Source organism: Sylvia atricapilla, chromosome 1 (genome assembly GCF_009819655.1).
Source record: "Sylvia atricapilla isolate bSylAtr1 chromosome 1, bSylAtr1.pri, whole genome shotgun sequence".
Lineage (NCBI taxonomy): Eukaryota > Metazoa > Chordata > Aves > Passeriformes > Sylviidae > Sylvia > Sylvia atricapilla.
The window spans coordinates 61,334,064-61,351,633 of record NC_089140.1 but is presented as its reverse complement, the minus strand read 5'-3'; the positions used below and the strand labels follow the sequence as shown (position 1 = coordinate 61,351,633).

At 38.9% G+C, this 17,570-nt stretch overlaps 1 protein-coding gene across 2 annotated transcripts in view; it reads left to right on the top strand.

The window, feature by feature from the left end:
* CDKAL1 (CDK5 regulatory subunit associated protein 1 like 1) overlaps window positions 1–17,570 on the top strand; it is a 379,742-nt gene that overhangs the window by 121,514 nt on the left and 240,658 nt on the right. For both annotated transcript variants that reach the window (XM_066323931.1, XM_066323939.1), the window contains exon 7: window positions 7,007–7,055. In XM_066323931.1, coding sequence (XP_066180028.1) covers window positions 7,007–7,055 — 49 coding nt within the window. The remainder of the gene's footprint in view (window positions 1–7,006; window positions 7,056–17,570) is intronic.

Genomic DNA, 17,570 nt, shown 5'->3' with positions numbered 1-17,570 from the left:
TTTGCAGAATTGGGAAATAGAAAATGTTCTGTTGGCAATAGCATATTGAATCTACTTTAAAATTTTAATCATTAAGGGTACAGTTTTGGAAACCTTTCTTTAATACCAGGTTGGTTTCATCTTCAACTTGGCTGAGAGACATAGTTGATTTATTGTTGCTTATATAAGTTCTGCTATTTTATCCCCTCTCCTTTCTTTATTTTTTTTTCCCTCTTTCTCAATATTTATTTTAAAGGACCGTGTTGTCCGAGAATGTGTTTATTTACCAGCAGTTATAACTCCCTCGGGGTGGCGTTCTAAAGGCAGTGTGTCAGAGGCTCTTCTGCTCCTCTTGTTAGGATAGAGGAGGAAGTTGCATTGTAATTACCAGAGAAATTCTAGTAAATCAGAGCTTGTTTTGATCTGCATTTGAAAAATACAGGACTGAACTTCCACTGTTTTTTATTTATTGCTTGATTTGGGCAGAAGGAAAGGAAGGGCAACTTCATATCCTTCTTATCATTTGAGGTGTTACTGTGCTTTTGTGTTTCTTTAAACTAATTGCTACTTTATAAAACTAATGTGGGTTGAGGCGGTGCCATAGGCTATGTGTAAGGCAATCTGTAATGTCACATGGCAAGGTGAAGGAGCTCTTTTCTGGAAAGGGAAAATTCTCGGCAGTAATAAACCTGCCAAGGGCGTAAAGTACCTGAAACACATAATGATGCATTACAGGGGTTCACAGCCTGTTACCCTCAGGTGGTTTCCAAAGCTTGCTCCTTTGTGTCTGTGGTGTGCTCATGTAGTGGTTTGAAAGCAAAACCAGTGAGAGACTCCAAATACAATTTAACAGGAAGAAATGCAAAAAAAGAAAAATAAAATAAATGCAATAATACAAGACCAGACCACTGACTGTGTCAGAATACAACCTGAGCAGGGTGATGGAAGCAGTCCAGGTGAGGTGGTCTTCCTGAAACAATGATCTTGTAGAAAGTTCTGGTAGCTCTGATCCTCTGGGAATCCAGTGGGTAAGAGCTGCTTGTACTGTCTGAAATCCCAGCTTATATCCAGGTGAGAATGCTTGGCTCCTCCCCCTGGGTGGAGCATCTCCCAATGGGATGATGAGTCATACAGGAGGTCCTTGATGGCCCATTAAAGAGAGATAGCTCCTGGAGGGAGTTATCTATGAGTCATGCAGCAAGGCATTGATGGGCCATTAACTGAAGGCACCCCAGAGGGAGGGGGCCCTGGGAAAACACTGCCCCACCTGGACTCAACAGTTCATGAAGATGGTGATAGAATACTTTGAGCACATCCTACACAGCAACCCAGGATAGCTCACTTCAAACTCAAGTGCATGTACAGTGCACAAAGAGACATCAACTCTCCTATGTAGAGTTATCCCTCACTTTTCATTTTTGGTTGCCAAAAAATAGGATGTGCGACTGTGCTGATTGTTTTGAGGGGATTGTAAGGGAAGGAAAAGGAGGGACAAGGGGGAATGAAAGATTTAGCTGAAAGATTATGTTTTGAGACTCATGAATGGATGTAGGTAATTGTAGTGTTTCCGCCCTTCCTGAGCTCCATACAAGAACATGCAAAACCCTTGCTCCCAGTGATAGTTCAGCCATTGGAATGGAACATTTCATTGACATTTTCTGGAGTTTTAAGGTGCTTGATCTCCAAATGATGCTATGTGTTGGAACCCCTGGTCAGGTTGCTGAGGGTTATAGCTATCAGAGGCTTCACAAGGCCCATGTATCTGTACTTTGAAATCATCAAACTTGCTGTGCAAACTTTAAGCATGTGGCCTAACCCACATATGTATTCCCTTAAAGGCATACAGTAGCTCCACAGGTGAGTGAGTCCTGAATGAGAGCTCCAATTATCTTTCCTTCTTTATCTTTCTCAGTGCAACATCTAGCATCAAAAACCTATTACTTTCTGCCATACACCCATCACCCAGGGGAGGAGGTTCAGCCTGTTCTTTCATCCACACAAACCCACACAACCAATCCAGCGTTGCTTCTCTAGGAGGCTGTAACCACCCCCTTTGCTGCTGCTCTCTGAGTCAGAAGGTGCAGCTCCTGTGCATGGTAGGGTACTGCAGGCTCTTGGACCAAGGGGAGCCTGCAGCCCCTGCTTCCAGGAGAAATACACAGCCATGGAAAGCCTTCTGCCAAGGCTCCTTGCATTCTCCTGACTAACTAACTAACTAGCTAACATTCCCCTACTAATCCTTTCCCCTGGCTGTTCTACTGTAAAATGCAAGCTTTAAGTAATTTTCTTTTCATATCCAGTTTGAAACCCTGGAATGTGTGTAGTGGGAGTGCTGCACACTCCCAGCAGTAGCACGTAACATTAGGAGCATTGCTATAAAATAGATGGTGCAGCGTAAAAAATGCTCAGTGCATTACAAAAAACAGGCACTTTATTTCTCAAGCTCTACATCTGTAATTGGTATACACTTTTAAGTTTAATGTACCTTATTCCTTCATTTGTAAAATGCTTCAGTGAGTGGAGCTTTAGCAGTGCCATTGTGAAAGGAAATGACTGGAACCTTACCAAGATGCCAAGTGTCAGTACATCCCTACTGCTTTGGCCTCATAAATGGGAAAAATACGTTGTATAGTATATCTGTGGTTCAGTTCATAAAAGTTTCAATGTTTGCAAAACAGAGATAGTGATACTTGCCTACCTTGCAGTGTCCATAAGGCCAGGCTGCATTCAAGACTGCAAGCCCTTAAAACAGAGCTTTGCATAGATGCAAATATCCAATATGTACTTCATGAAAGTCAAATCTGATGGAATTTTACTCTGAATTATTTGAATTAGCAGAACTTCTTGGAAAGCGTGCTGAAAACCTGGGAACAGGTGGACATGGTTCTTCTGTAACTTATGGCTAAGAATTATTTCATACAAATCTCAGCTGGTTGGGTTTGGCTTTTGAATTCCCAGGCTGATATTCAGATAGGACACTGGAACCTGGGAAGTCAAAGAGTGTCAGTTCACCTCGTGCCTTTAAACTGAAAATTGGATGTGCAAATAGAAAATGTTCATTTCTACAGCAGATTTAACCTATAAATCAAAGGGTGTAGCAATTAATTTAGATAAGAATTATCCTTCAGCTGTGTCAGTGTTTAACAATGAAAATCAGTTGTTTATGTGCTTCTCTGGGGTAGTCTCCTTCCCTTTAAGGTTTGTGTAGATCCTCCTCTCAGAATACATTCCTAACCCAGAGTAATGCCCATTACTATGGTCAGTATTGTCAGCAAAGGTTTTAAACACAGATGTTATCCTCTGAAGCCAGGGTGGCTGGTCACATGCCTTTTGAAGTTATGTATTAAGCCCTAGATTTATCTTGCCTAAGTGCTGTAATTTGAGAGTCTGTTTTTCTCAGCTCTCTTTATGGTCAATGAAGATAATTATCTCTAAAATAATTTAGATTTTTAGAAGACCTGAAGTGTCTTTTGAAGCCATGTGTTTCCCTTTTTACTGGCTTTAGAGAAGGGATAGGCTGAGTAGTCTTTTAACAACTAGCATTTGGCAGAGATCCATAAACAAGGTGAGATGAAACTGAGAGTTGGTGAAGTGGAGTTAAAATCTTCAGGATTATAAATAGCATGTTCTAATAACCTAAGATAGATTATTTTATCTATGTAGTGACCATTTTGTTTCTTAATGATGTCAATGAGAATCAATGTGTAGGGTTTTTCCTAGATGAGGGAAAAAAAAATTGTTTTATAGATATGTGTGCTCACTCCTAGGGTGCTCATATTGGATCTTAGGAAAAATTTCATCTTGTAAAGAGTGGTCATGTATTGGACCAGATTACTCAGGGAAATAGTTGAGTCACCATCCCTGGAGGTATTTAAAAGTCATGTAGATGTGGTGCTTAGGGATATGTGGGGGGCTTGGCAGTGCTGAGTTATTACAGATACAAATAATTACTTCTGTCTAGCTCTGATCCCACCAGGAAAGGTCAAAGATATTTTCTAGCCTTTGTTTCTAGTCAGCAGTCAATGCTTTGATAAAACTCTCTTTATCCTTGCTTTTGTACCAGTTCCCTGCTTTGGCTGCTCTTGAGTAGCCAAAGTGAGCCTTGCCTGTGCTCTTGGCCCATTCCAATCTCAGCCCAGATTTCTGTGTCAGCCCTCGTTTGTGGTGGTTGAGAGTTTTGGTGCTGGTAGATTTTTTGCATAGTTCTACTCAGCTCTCAACTCCATTCTGTCTGTAGCTCTTGTTCTGCTCACATCTTAATGGAGAACCATTTGAAGCGGACATTAAGTCCAAAATGCACTTAACTAAGGTTCCACAAGATCTATGCAGCCAAGTGGGATGCACTAACCACAGCCAGCAGTGGTGTCCTGCTGTCCGTCCTGGGGGGTTGGTGTTTTGAGACACTGCAAAGAAATGTTGAAGAATGGTGTCATTTCCCTTCATACACCACCAGGATGTCTCTGTGCTTCATGGACGTCCTGATGCCTGATGGAGACATTATTTGAGCTCTGCTCTGTAGGTTTACATATCTCTTTGATACCACTCTAGAGCAGAATTATCCATAAGCTTAGTGAGATGTGAGGAAAAAAATCCAGCCGACCTTTATATATGCAAGAAAATTTCATACTAAGACTTTGTAATTTTTTTTCCTTTTTCATCCCCCACCCCTCCTTTTTTTTTTTTTTTTTTTCCAAATAAGAATCTTCTAAACCTTTCTCTCTTCTCACTTCAGATTCATCTCACATTTTCTAAGATACTTTATCGTCATAAATGCAGACTGGAAGCATTCCACATTTTTTCTTGAGCACTTGGGCTTTAGCCAAATAATTTCCAATAATTTCAAATGAAAAACATTTAATGTGGGAAATAACATGTAAGGCAGAACAAACATCCATTTCTAGGTGCAGATCTCATTCTCTCTCAGACCTATAATTTTAATTACTTACATGAGCCATCTTCTTGACAGACATATTGAGAATAATTTAATTTATCCAATAAAATGAAGATGCAATATAATGGTTGGTTGGTTTTTTCTATTTTTATTCAACAAGGGATTTGGAGCAGGGCAAAAATTCCTCAGAAACACAATGCAGAAAGTAACTGGTGGCTCAGGTTATGAACCACCCAGCATTCTCATATTTTAAATTATTAAAATGGTTATGAACTTAAACAGTCTAGGAGTGAGGCATATAGCAATAATGTTTTAGGTAATATAACACAGACTTAGCTCCCTGTCTGTAGTATTGTTTTAAATGTGTACACTTCTATTTTCAAGTGGAATTTTTCTATTTATTTTTTAAACATTTAGTAGAAGGTATATGTGTTAAATATCTTGAGTCATAATTTTTAAAACTCTGTCCAAAATGGATATGTACAGAAGTATGTAAATATGCATGTGTTCCATACGACTGCTTATGTGTGCTTTCTTTGCAAGTTGATTTCTAGATATGTCAGCATGTCTGTTACTTGAATGCTTGTGATTCAGAAAATCATTTTCAATAAAATTAATAAAATGCAAATATTAGCAATACTATAACTTAATTTCTAGAAATCATAACTACTGTACTGTATTCAAAAATCTGAGATGATGGACATTGTTATTTTAAAAGGCTGTATTTCAAAAAGTAAAAAAAAAGAAAAGAAAAGAAAAAAAGAAAAATACTTTTACATTGACTTGATCCATCACCCAGACAAGGAAAGGAACTGACTCCCACTGACTTCAGCTGGGAATTTAAAATCAGACTCCAGCTATAGGTGACCATTTTTTTAACTTCTGTTAGACAGATTGGAAAAATGAATGTGAAGTAGACAAGATTGTGCATCTTGTATTTACAGGAAATGACAAACTCAGTGGTTTAGGGCACAGAGACTTAATGGCTTTCATACAAGGGATACAAGTTCCAGGCTCCTTCCTGGTTGCAGACCAGGTTCTTCTCTTGAAGCCTCTGCAACTTGTGCTTTTCTGCCTGTTTTGGGAAGAAGCTGGAAAAGAAACTCCAAGGAAAAGACTGCCAAAATCATACTAAATCTAGTTCATGTAATGTACGGCTTAGAGAAGCTGTGTTTAAAAAGGAATATTGTGGAAAAGTTACAACCAAACTTAAGTGTGACAAGTTGGCTTTCCTGAATTGTATGTAAATATCTATAGTAGAATTACACAGAAGAGGTGGTTTGGATCAAAGCTCTGGAAAGAATCTCAGATTCTAGAATTCCTGACTGTTAAATTTTGCAGTGTTAATGTTGATTCCTTCTACTTTATATGCCAAAATCTCTACAGTGTGTTGGCCATTGACTTTAAATAAAGACTGATATTAAGAAATAATTGAACTATATATCTTATTATTGGTGAATTTTGGCAAATGTAGCACTAAAGCATGAATTTCTTGGTTTTGTTGCAGACATTATATAGCGGTCATTAAATATTATTCTGTGTTGTGGAAAGCATGAGGACTTTCCTTGCCATTTTCAAACCCAGCCTGCATTAAGTTCAAGAGAATGTCTTGTTCTCTTTAACTTCTCAACCGTATTTTTAATTTTCTTCCTGTGCTTCAGTGTCTTTCCCCTCCAGTGCCTCATTAATTTTCTTCCCTGTACTCTGCCCTGACAATATCTTCACATTTTTGTTGTGTTCTCTACCATGCACTGTTCTGCTGTGGAGCCTGGGGTGAGGGAGCACTTTGGCTGTTTGGGCCACACAGATGCTGAGTGCCTGGTTCACCACTGCCTGTCACAGTCCATGAGCAGCACTTAAGGCCTGAACTCTTTTCTAGCTATTTGGTGATTTTTGCCAAACTTACGGGAGCTTGCCATATTTGAAGACCAAATTTAGTTTAAATTGGGTGGTGAATTTTGAAGTTACTTTTGGCAGATTGACCAAAATCCAGAGAAAATAAAAACTGGCTGAAAGCACAGCCCAAAATTCTTTACTTCCCCTTAATCCAGAAGAAGACACTCTTGAAAGACTACTTAATATGAAAGAATGTCCAGTTGTTGACTACTTAGGTATTTACCTTCTGACTTTTTTTAGGTTCAACAGATAGATCGTGTAGTAGAAGTTGTGGAGGAAACTATTAAAGGTAAGCATCACACTTGAACTGATTGCAGCTCGTCTGAAACATGTAAGCATTAGCAGAAGTGCTGCTGGTCTCTTCTTCTTCAACCTAACACTTGCTTTGTGCTCTAGCTGAATGTTTGGGCAGTGCTATACTTGGTCATGTATGCTTTGTATAAATGATAATTTCAGAGATGCTTTCTGTCAGGAGCTCTGTGGGCTGTTGGTTTCATAGGTAAATGATCAAGAAAAAGAAATAATTTCATCAGTGTATGTTGGTGTAGAGTATTGTATAAAGCTCCTGCACTATCTTAATTGAGCGTTACTCTTCTACTTCCTTTTGTTTAGTTCTCTGGTATTTTCTTCTTTTCCCATGTTTTGGCTTAACCTCCCCTAGCTCTTCTCAGCAGGGCAGATAAATTATCTTCTGGTTTAATGTTCTTTTGTAACTGTATTCCTTGTTCTCTCTGGCTTTGTTCATGTGTGTACTCTTAGTACTTTGCAGTGAAGGAAGGAAAAAACCCAGTATTGTTTCTGCAGCATGACCAGTAAACATTTGCTGTTAAATAAATATCTTGGTCTGGGTCTTTCTGGGTTACCTAAGTTTGTCTCCATTACTTATCAGGCCATAAAAATTACTGTTCCATGAAGCTTTAAATTATAAGGTTTAGTTTAATTGGCTGTCCTTTCAATATAAACAAGTGTCTAGTCCACAAGGCATCGTCAGTAACTTTAATGCTGGAATATGATTTTTTTTTTTTTTTAATTACAGCCTGAAAGTTTAAAACAGTGCAAATTTTTAAAAGGAAAAAAAAAAAAAAAGCTTCCATTACAAAATTCTGTAGTGTGGTGTAAGGCTTCTAGAGTTTGTGGTTTGAAGGCCTTAAGATTTCATGTTGTTTTGAATGCTTTAAGGAGTGAAACCTCTACTTTTATGTACTCCAGCCAGAATTTTTTCCAGATTTTCCTTAACTTATGGCATCTGTTTTGGGGGGATACAACCTACTTTACCATACAAACAAAGAAGAAATACATTCAATACATATTTTTTATTTATTAAGCCAAACTGTTTTCCCAGAAACATCATGGTGTTCATGACAGTGAGGATGTTGGAAATGAGAATGCTTAATGATTTTTACAACAGTATTTCAGATCCCTATCTGCCTTTTCCTGAATTTTATTTGTTCTTAAGGGAGTAAGATGATAACCTGGGTCAGCATGCCCTCCTTATACAAAAATGGGCTTTGTAATATTTATACTGACTCCAGATATTACTGCTGTTTTTGATGACATAATTACTCAAGTTATGGTGACTGAATGTTATATGACTAGAAAGAGTACAAGTAATCTAGTAGCAGCTGTTAAAATAACGATTTTCACTGAATGGATTTTTAGATTACATTTTGAACTTGATATAATGCTGGAAAATAGCGTTCATAGGAATGTTAATGAACATTTAAGCTTTAAAAAAGCATTTAATAAACATTAAACTTTAAAAAGTGTGAATTTTTGGAAACATTTTTGTTCCTTTCTAGCTTACTAGAAGTGATTAGAAAGTGAGTTGCTGAATTCCATACAGAGTGCCAATTCCATCAGGGCTTTCCCGAAAGATAATGGAACTCAGGATTTCTGAAGTTTTATTGGAAAAAGAGACATTGACATACTGGGGGGAGTCAAACAGAGATGGTTGAGAGACTGAGACTGGATCATTTTTCCTCACAGGAGAGCCTGAGAAGGCTTAGGGGATCACATCAAAGTGTATAAATACCTGAAGAGAAGGTGCAAAGAGAGGTGAGACAGACTTTTCAGTGGTGCCACAGACAGGACCAGAGGCAGTGGGCACAAAAAAAGCACAGGAGGTTCCCTCTAAACATCATGAAGCACATTTTGACTGTGAGGATGACCAAGCACTGGCTCAGTTTTACTGAGGGAGGCGGTAGAGACTCCACCCCTGGAGTCAAATACTGTGAGCATGGTCCTGGGGAACCGGCTCTCAGTGGCTCTCCTTGAGTGAGAAAGTTGGACAGAGTGGTCTCCAAAGGTCCTGTTTCCAACTGTAACCCATCTGTGACAATAAAATTACAATTGAAAGGAGAATCAAGTTGGCAGAGATCATAGCATATGAGAATGGCTTACTTTGGTAAAAGCCAGCCATAAAAATAGGAGCTTTTACTTATATTTCTTTAATTTACTTAAGGAAGCTGCATTATTGTATGTTTTTTGGAATCATCTACTAATGGAGAAGAATGTGAAGCTCTTTTTCATGTATTTTATGAAGAGTCTAACTGTGAACTTCCATTATCCAAGTGAAGTAAAATACTGTAGATAACAAGACTTTGATTAGAATATTTTATAATCTAAAATAGATACATGGTAGAAGATTAAATTAGTGTAAGATCAAATGAAATGTGACCCTTTGTTTTCATTAGTCTACATCATTGGTAACAGCTTCTGAAGCTGCTAATGCTTCCAGGAGATGGAGGTGTTGTGGGACAGGGGATTAAATACGAATTCTGAATTCAGAGCCAGCTTACACCAGTGATTTTTAAGTTGGGTATCTGTCATAGCTGAACAATGCACTTTTTCCCACATTTTTTAAAAGAAAAGCTAAAGGTTGGATGAGTGGTGTATTCTTGTAGTGTGGTTATGTATATGTTAAAAGCTTTAAAATATTATATATTGAATGTTTAAAAAGTATTTCTCTGAATGAGTGGAAATTCATAGTGTCTGCACTCTGCAGGGCAGCTCTGTAGACTGGTCAGCCTAACTGAGTTGTCTGGATTTTCTGTCCAAATTCCAAGGTGGAAACAAGTTACCCTAGTTTTTGCTAGTTTTAAAAAGTCTACCTTTCCCTGACTTCCCATTTCTTAAGTGGTACCTTAGTTTTTTTCTTGGATGCTTGAATTTTGTAGTACATAGTTTACAAAAAGGAGAAGTTTGTAAAATAAATTTTTTTCCTTATTTTTTTTTCCTAATAGTAATCTTTTCAGTTTTTCATGAAAATGGCTTCCTTGTTGGATTTGGTTGAAAGTTTGCTGTACTCCCCCCAAAATTTATTTCTTGGAATTATTTAAAACTCTTTGTATGAAATATGAGAGGATTTCTTCTAGATTTTTTCCTCAATCTTGAGGGCATTGTCAGTAAGACCTTATCAGAACAATTCCATTCTGCTGGGTCAAGAGATGGTAGTTTCAAGAAATGTATCTTTGTGGTGGTCTTTACCACATATGTGTGAAGACAGTGTAATTGTTAGTTCCCAGCTTTCTATCAAGATAATTCTGATAAACACTTTTTATGTGACTTTATCTTTTTACCCTGCTTCATCAGAAAATGGAAAAGAAGGATGTGCACATTGGTTGTTGCACTGACAGCTAAGAAAGAGAGAGAGAGAGAGAGAGAGAGACTTTTAAGAGGCTCAGTGGTTTCTCATTTTTATGCCATCCTAACTTTTATCACAAGTGTTGAATTGAATCTTTGAAATTTCCTAATTAGCAGGTAAATTAGCAGGTAAATTGTCACTTCCAGAAGCAATCTTCAATAGCAGTGCAGTATTTGTATGCAGGTCATGTCTAATTAATATTTATACTGTGTCCCAAGATATATTTTAACTAGATGCATCTTAATGTACTTTTCATATGATATGGTAATTTATAATCTGAAACCTCTGTACTGCCTGTGAGGAACTAGACAAAATAATTCATTCACAGTCTCAGAAAGGAGTTTCTCAAAGTGAAGGCCACAATTGCATAGCTGCTGTGTCTCTCAGTCATCCTGATAAACAGAATGGTTTTGTCATGCAGGGTTCTGATTTAACAGTTTAGTAAACCTTGCTTCACCTGCACATTACCCAAATTTTATGTCTGGATTACAGCAATTTTTACAACATTAGGCCATTTCCATTTCTACTCATGTACTTCATTTTCTAGTCAGGTGTTATGATAACATAGAATGTTAGGAAAGTATTTCTAAGGAGTTCTGGTGTCTGTGAGCTAGGTGAAAACAGGCCTATAATTGATGTGTGTTCCATCACTTAGTAAAATTTCTGTATAGACTATGAGAGTTATTTGGGCTGATCAGTTTCTATAGTATGCTGCAATAAGCTGAAGATTTGTCTTTGGTGGGAACTGCAGAATGTCTTTATAGTGACTACTCAAGTCAGCTTTTTATAAATCACTCTAAAATCTACCTTTAAAAAAGCCTGTGTGTATACAAGTTTGGCTATAAACAGTTTACAGTAGGCAAGAGAATACATTTTTTCTGTATTTTAAGGGAGGAATGTTAACTGCTTAATGGAGAAATTCCTCTTTTCTGGCTTTGAATTTAGATCTTTCCCCCTTCCTTTCTAGACATGCTCAAATCCCATGTTATTAAGGGTTTGTGAGGGTAGGAGGCGTGGGACCAGAGTATTTGTGTGCAGTCTGCTTTTAGCTTAGGCCTTAGGGAGATGAGGGACATAGGTTGAATTGAGTTCAGTCCATATTGTGTCTGTCTAATACTTTCACAAAACATAGTTTTACAATGGGTCATTAGACCTGATTATAAAAAAACAACCGAAGGAAATTACTTCAGGGTTGAGCCCTTTATACTTAACATAACCTTTCTCAGTTTCAGTCACGTTGACCTGTCTGGTGAAGTTGCCCATCCATTCCCAGTTTAAACATTGACCATTATTTGCTAAACTGTTTAATTGTCCTCATGTGGATAGCAGTTAGGGATTCATGATTTTTTCAATGTCTGTCTGTTTGAAAATGAGATAAACGGTACCTGTATGATATATAGGCTAAAGTGTAGAATTTATACTGGATTATACACCTGAGAGTGAGTGAGTGTGTGTGTGTATATATGTACATATACGAATGCCAGATGGTTAAACAGTATTTGTATGTGCTGCTTGATTTCACTATTATCTGCTGGTAATGGTAGATAAAATAGTCTCTTTTCAATTTCTGTGATTGTGGGAAGAGTAGCCTTGACTTAAGAAGCTGATGACAGGCCAAATGAAGAATAAAAATTGGAGAGTCAGGAATTCCTATTTGAGGAAAAGTCTCATTTGGCTCCCAGTCAGGAAACTGACTGTTTGTGCCAAAGTGCAGCTTAAGGAGGGTCAGAGAGAGGGTGGTGGCCTCATCAAGTCCGTGTTTCTATCTCTTCTGAAAGAACATAGAAACGGGGGGGTGAGGGGGTGGTTTTGGGTGGGTTGTTTTATTTATTTCACTGTGTGGTGGGTTGACCTTGTGTGACTGCCAGACCCCCACACAGCTGCTTTCCTGCTCCCACTCCTCATGAGGGCAGTGGAGAAAATAAGATGGGATAACTCTTGGGTCATGATAAGGACAGGAAGATCACTTACCAGTTACCATCATGGGGAAAACAGACTCGACTTGGGGGAAATTAAGTTAATTTATTGCCTATTAAAAATAGACTAGAGCGATGAGAAACTATACTACCTTCCCCCACCCCTCTTCTTCCCATGCTCAGCTTGTCTCTCATCCCAGACTCCTCCATCTCCTCTCCCTGAGTGGTGCAGAGAGATGGGGAGATGGGCTGTGCTTGGCCCAATGCAGCCCCTCTGTGCTGATTGTGCTTCCCCACACTGCCCTTCTGCTGGAGCCTAGGCCATTCCTGTGGGCTGCGGGGACCCAGGAACTGCTCCAGCAGGGATCCTCTGCAGGGTGCAGTCCTTCAGACACAGGCTGTGCAGTCCCTGTTCCAGCCTGCTGCCCCCATGCAGGCTGCAGGATAATCTGTGCTGTGCTCCTCTCCAGTGCTGCAGGGAATCCAGTGGGTCGCTCGCAGCACCTCCTCCTTCTTCTTCTCTTTCTCCTTCTCTTCTCACCTTGCTGCTCACCTCCGCACTCCCCGGGAGCAGCACCACTTCCCCAGTTCTATTTCTAGGAGGTAGAATTGTCTTTTATCCTGAGATTGTAGAGAAATAAAGGCACTAACTGGAAAAGCTGTGTTTGAGGCAGGTTGGATAAGGTCTTGAGCAACCTGGTCTAGTGAGAGATGTACCTGCCCATGGCACAGGGGTTGGGACTGGTGATCTTTAAGGTTCTTTCCAATCCCTTAACTAAGAATTTTATGATTCTATGAATTTGTGCCAGGGGCTGTGTTTGACAGACTTAAGAAAATTGCGTGGGATTCAAATCATATTTTCAGTGGGCAATCCACAGAGCTGCAGTAACCTGGGGCCATGACTGTGATTAAAAGATTCACCCATCACTCATTTGTATGTATCAATCAGTGAGGTTAATGGCATAATGTGGTTCATGTCACCTGCCTCTGTTTTGTGTGCCTTGGAAATTTTGGAGATACTCCTATTTAAACAAAATTATAAATTTTTTGTTGTCATCAAAGCGTTGTGGGTAGAAAGAGTGTCAAAGAATGTCATTACTCAAACAAGTATCTTTTTTTTTTTTTTTTTTTTCCTTCTGTTATTTAAGAACTGCTCTGACCACAAGCATTGGCTTATAAAGGACCTGGCTGAAAGGTGTCCCACTGTATGGTTTTTGAACAAAGCTTTTTTCAGGCAGATATGCTTCAGCGAGAGCACCAGGTTGCATTTTGATTGCTCCTTTCTGACTGCTTACTAAAAGCGTGGTGTACTAAAGGATACTGATGAGTTCCAAATAGTAACGCCATGATCTGTGCCATTATCACTTGGGAGAGTTTAGCCTTGTAGACTGTAATTTAAATAAAAATGTAGAGCATGATAAGGAATACACCGTAATTGTAAAGAAACGGTTTCTGCAAAGGCAGATTTTAATTGCTTTTGTAGAACATCAATAGTGATGTGGCTCAACATTAAAACTGTCCCTGCTGGGGCAAGAGATTTCTTTACCCTCCACTGGATTTTGCTCTTACAAGAAAGTTTGTTGCTGTTTTTTTGCTGTGTCTCTTCAAATGCTTTTGGGCGTGCGGGGACTATTAAGTGTGTGAGATGATCCAGGACTTTAGATAGGTTTTGTAATTATTTTTCTCAGTGTAGTTATTTCATCGATTTAATTTATAAATTTGATACAACTGACTATACCTATTCTAACTGTCGTTGTTATGAATTTATTTTGTAAGTAGCTCACAGAAACTGAATGGGAGATAAACAGTGCCACAGAAGAATAAAACAAGCAGCTGGGGGGAAACAGATTGAAAATCTCAGTAGCACAGTTGTGAGCGCTCCTTTTTAAAGGAGCCTGTGACGTGCATGGAAAAGGTGCCTTTTCTTCCAGACCCGTATGTGCTCTTTTCCACACCTTGAGTGAATGACTGTCTTACAGCATCACTATTTTTCTGTACTATTCACATTGATTAGACTCACATGGATAGAGAATCCTTATGGTTGGTAAATGTAAAGAGTACCTCATGATTTTGCACACAGTGAGGAGTTCAGCTAAGCGTTTCACTCTAAGGCTAAATTTGTTCTGTTCAGCCTGCACACCTCAAAACATAAGGCAAGTTACTTGTGCTGCTGCAGCTGGCTCTGACAATCCTGCTTTCAGCACTTCCCTTCCTTATAATGCAGCCTGTTTTATCTGATTCAAAATGTCTTTTCCCTTGGAAGTTTCTTTCCAGGATCTCCTGAGGTTTTGAGCAGAATCTTTGATCCTAATCAAATGTGTTTCTTCACAGAGAGGTGAGGACAGAAGGTCAGGGGAACTCTTCCTGTAGTCGATTCTTAGTATTGTCCTTCTGAGCTGTGGAATTGTGGCTGGCATTTTGAGCTCACAGGAGATTCGACGTTCAGGCATTTTTTCAGAAACACAATAACATTGCATGATCTCAGAATAGGCAGGGTGAAGTTATTGAATCCTGAAAAAAAAAGCAATAGTGCCTTAATAGGACATTTCAAGTGCTTTTGCTGTGAGAGAAAAAAATACTATGGACGTTTCAAAAATGTTCTTGAATACTTATATTCCTAATTTAACTTGGTGAAACTTTTACATAGACAGTAATTCCTTGTTAATAGTTATCTCTTGTTTTGTATGACTTCTTGTACAGTACAGTTGTAGTGCTTACAGATATTGTTATGATTGAGTCATGCACTGGAGACATACCAAGAATATAGAGGTATTGCATGTTTAATGGAGAGAAAGTGGTGTATGAATTTTAGCAATGTGGGACACCTGCAGACCTTTTTTTGTTTTTCATGCTTGAATATCTTGTTTTTGAAATTGCATTAAATGAATTTTAAAAGCTCCTGTCTTCACCCGTGTGACACTCACATTCCAATCTTCCAAAGCAGTATTGTTGTTGGATGCTAATTCCAAGTGCAACACTTAGTAGTTCTCTGTGCTTCAAGCTACTTACAAACATGCTGTATGCTTAGTAATGCCTGCACATTTCTGTGGAGCTTTTTGATTTGGAATAGGGTGGAAAGTAATCTTTGTATGAAAGAGTTTTGAATGCAGAGACTGGATCACCTGCTGTCAGCATCCTAATGGGACTGGATGCCTGGCCTAAGGCATGGTCCAGTGATACTTAAGGAAAGATCAGTAACTCTGACAGCATTAGTCTGAATTATTCCCTGTTCCTGCCTATACCAGATAAAGGAGTTTTACTGTTACAGAACATGCCCATCTTCACTGATCTAGAAGAGGAATAATTTATATTGGTTGCTTGGTCAGGAGCAGGGCATATACCTTTCAGTTAGGTTTGGCTTTTCTTTGCTCCCTGAATTTACTTGAGACAGGAAGTGCCACTGATGACATTCAGGGACACCAATGTGCTGCTGGCCAGCTGGGGTTGGTTTGGGTGGGAGCATCCACACAGCAGAGTCCTAAACCAATTAGTGTCCTTGTTTTTGCACTTGTGAGTGTCTGACAGCATGTGATTGCTCTGGGGAGCTTGGGAATTCCTTTGAAATCAGTCATGTCTGCAGTGGGGACAGCATGTTTGTGCTGCAGGGCAGGGAGAAAAGATGGGAGAGGAGCTATGGTCTGCCCTTGCTTGATGCTTCTTTCAGTCTTTATTACTGCTTTTGGTTCTTCTTTACCTTCTTCCTTTATTTTTTCTTTGAAGAAATGTATTTGTTTTCCCTTCATAGGCTTTTACCTTTCTTCCCTTAGCTACACTGCTCCTATGTGCTATTTTTTCCAGTGCTAACCTTGAGGAAAGGAAACTCTCTATTCATTAAGAACCAAACAGTGGTGGAAGGAAATGTGTGCAAGAGTACATGAAATAGTGCTTAATCCTGTTCCCTAAAGATGCTGGAGGAGATCAGACAGGTTGGTGAGAGACATCTGAGAAGTGTAGAACAGTGCATTGGCAGCTGTGCTGTGAGGAAAAAAGCGTCTTTCAGGAAATGGTGAAAAACCTCTAAGCATAGTGATGTAACTGGGAAAGGGAAAGAGTGGGTAACAGAACAAGCAGAAAACAATAGAAATTGTTGCTGCCAAGGCTGGGGTTTCCTGCATCTTTGAGGATTTTCTGTAAAATAGTGGGTTTGAGCTGCTTGAGAGATCGGCACTGAACTTGGAAGTTAATAGCTAAGAAATCTGTGTCTGGCTGGGAGTTGTGTTTCAGAGTCTCACTATATAGCTCCAAGGATGGAGAGGGACCCTCAGTGGTGCCCTCTTCCATCTTTCAAGCAGGTATAATTTCCCAGCAGTTCTTGAGGGGTGGTAGCCTATGGACAGAGTGAAGCTGACTATTATAATATAGATCTACTAGTGTCTGATATGATGCTGGTGGGCAGGTAAATTTTGCTAAAATTTACTAAGCCAGGCTACTTCCCCCTGATTTACTCTTGCAATAAACCAGGAAAGTACCCATCCCATTTAAATCTGTTTGCTCCAATGGCATTAGCATGCCTCTGTGGTTCTAGGTCATAGGGATCCTGAAGTTCACAGGACATTTAATGCTATAATGTTATGACAAAGAAATTCTATTGCCTGTTCCCTTCATATATTTCTATTTCAAGCCTTCTCCATCAATCCTGAAGCATGTATTTATGATTAAAGGTATATGTATATGCAGTTAAAACTGTGCTACTTCTTTGTGTCCTTTTTAACAAGTGAAAATAAATACCATGAAAATATTTTCATTTTGCGTACTGAATTATCAAACTAGACCCATTTAAATGCCCCTTTTTAGCCTAACAAAAGGATTTAATGTCCTGATTAATTCATTCCAGCCTCATCATTCTTGCAGATAGTGCCAAGTAATGTGAATTGTATCTATTGACTTCTATGTAAAGATGAGTTTAATATTAAACAGTTCTGAAAACTAGTGAGCTCTGATTCATTTAAAATTGTTTAAATTGTTCCTAGCTTGATTTCATTTGCACTTGCTGTGAGTGATTCTGTTCTGCAAGTGTTCTGGCTGGACTTGGTTAGTACTTCTGTTACATTGTAATCTGTATTAATTCTCTACTAATTAGTGAAAATCTGCTTGGAAGCATGACCTAAACCACTAATTAACTTTTTCAGGTTTTGCTTTGTTTTTTCTTAATGGAATTTTATCTGCTGCTAGACTATGTGGAAGTAGAAAAGTTATTTTTATAGCAGAAGCAGTTAATAGGCCTCCATGGTTTAGGCTTTCCTGT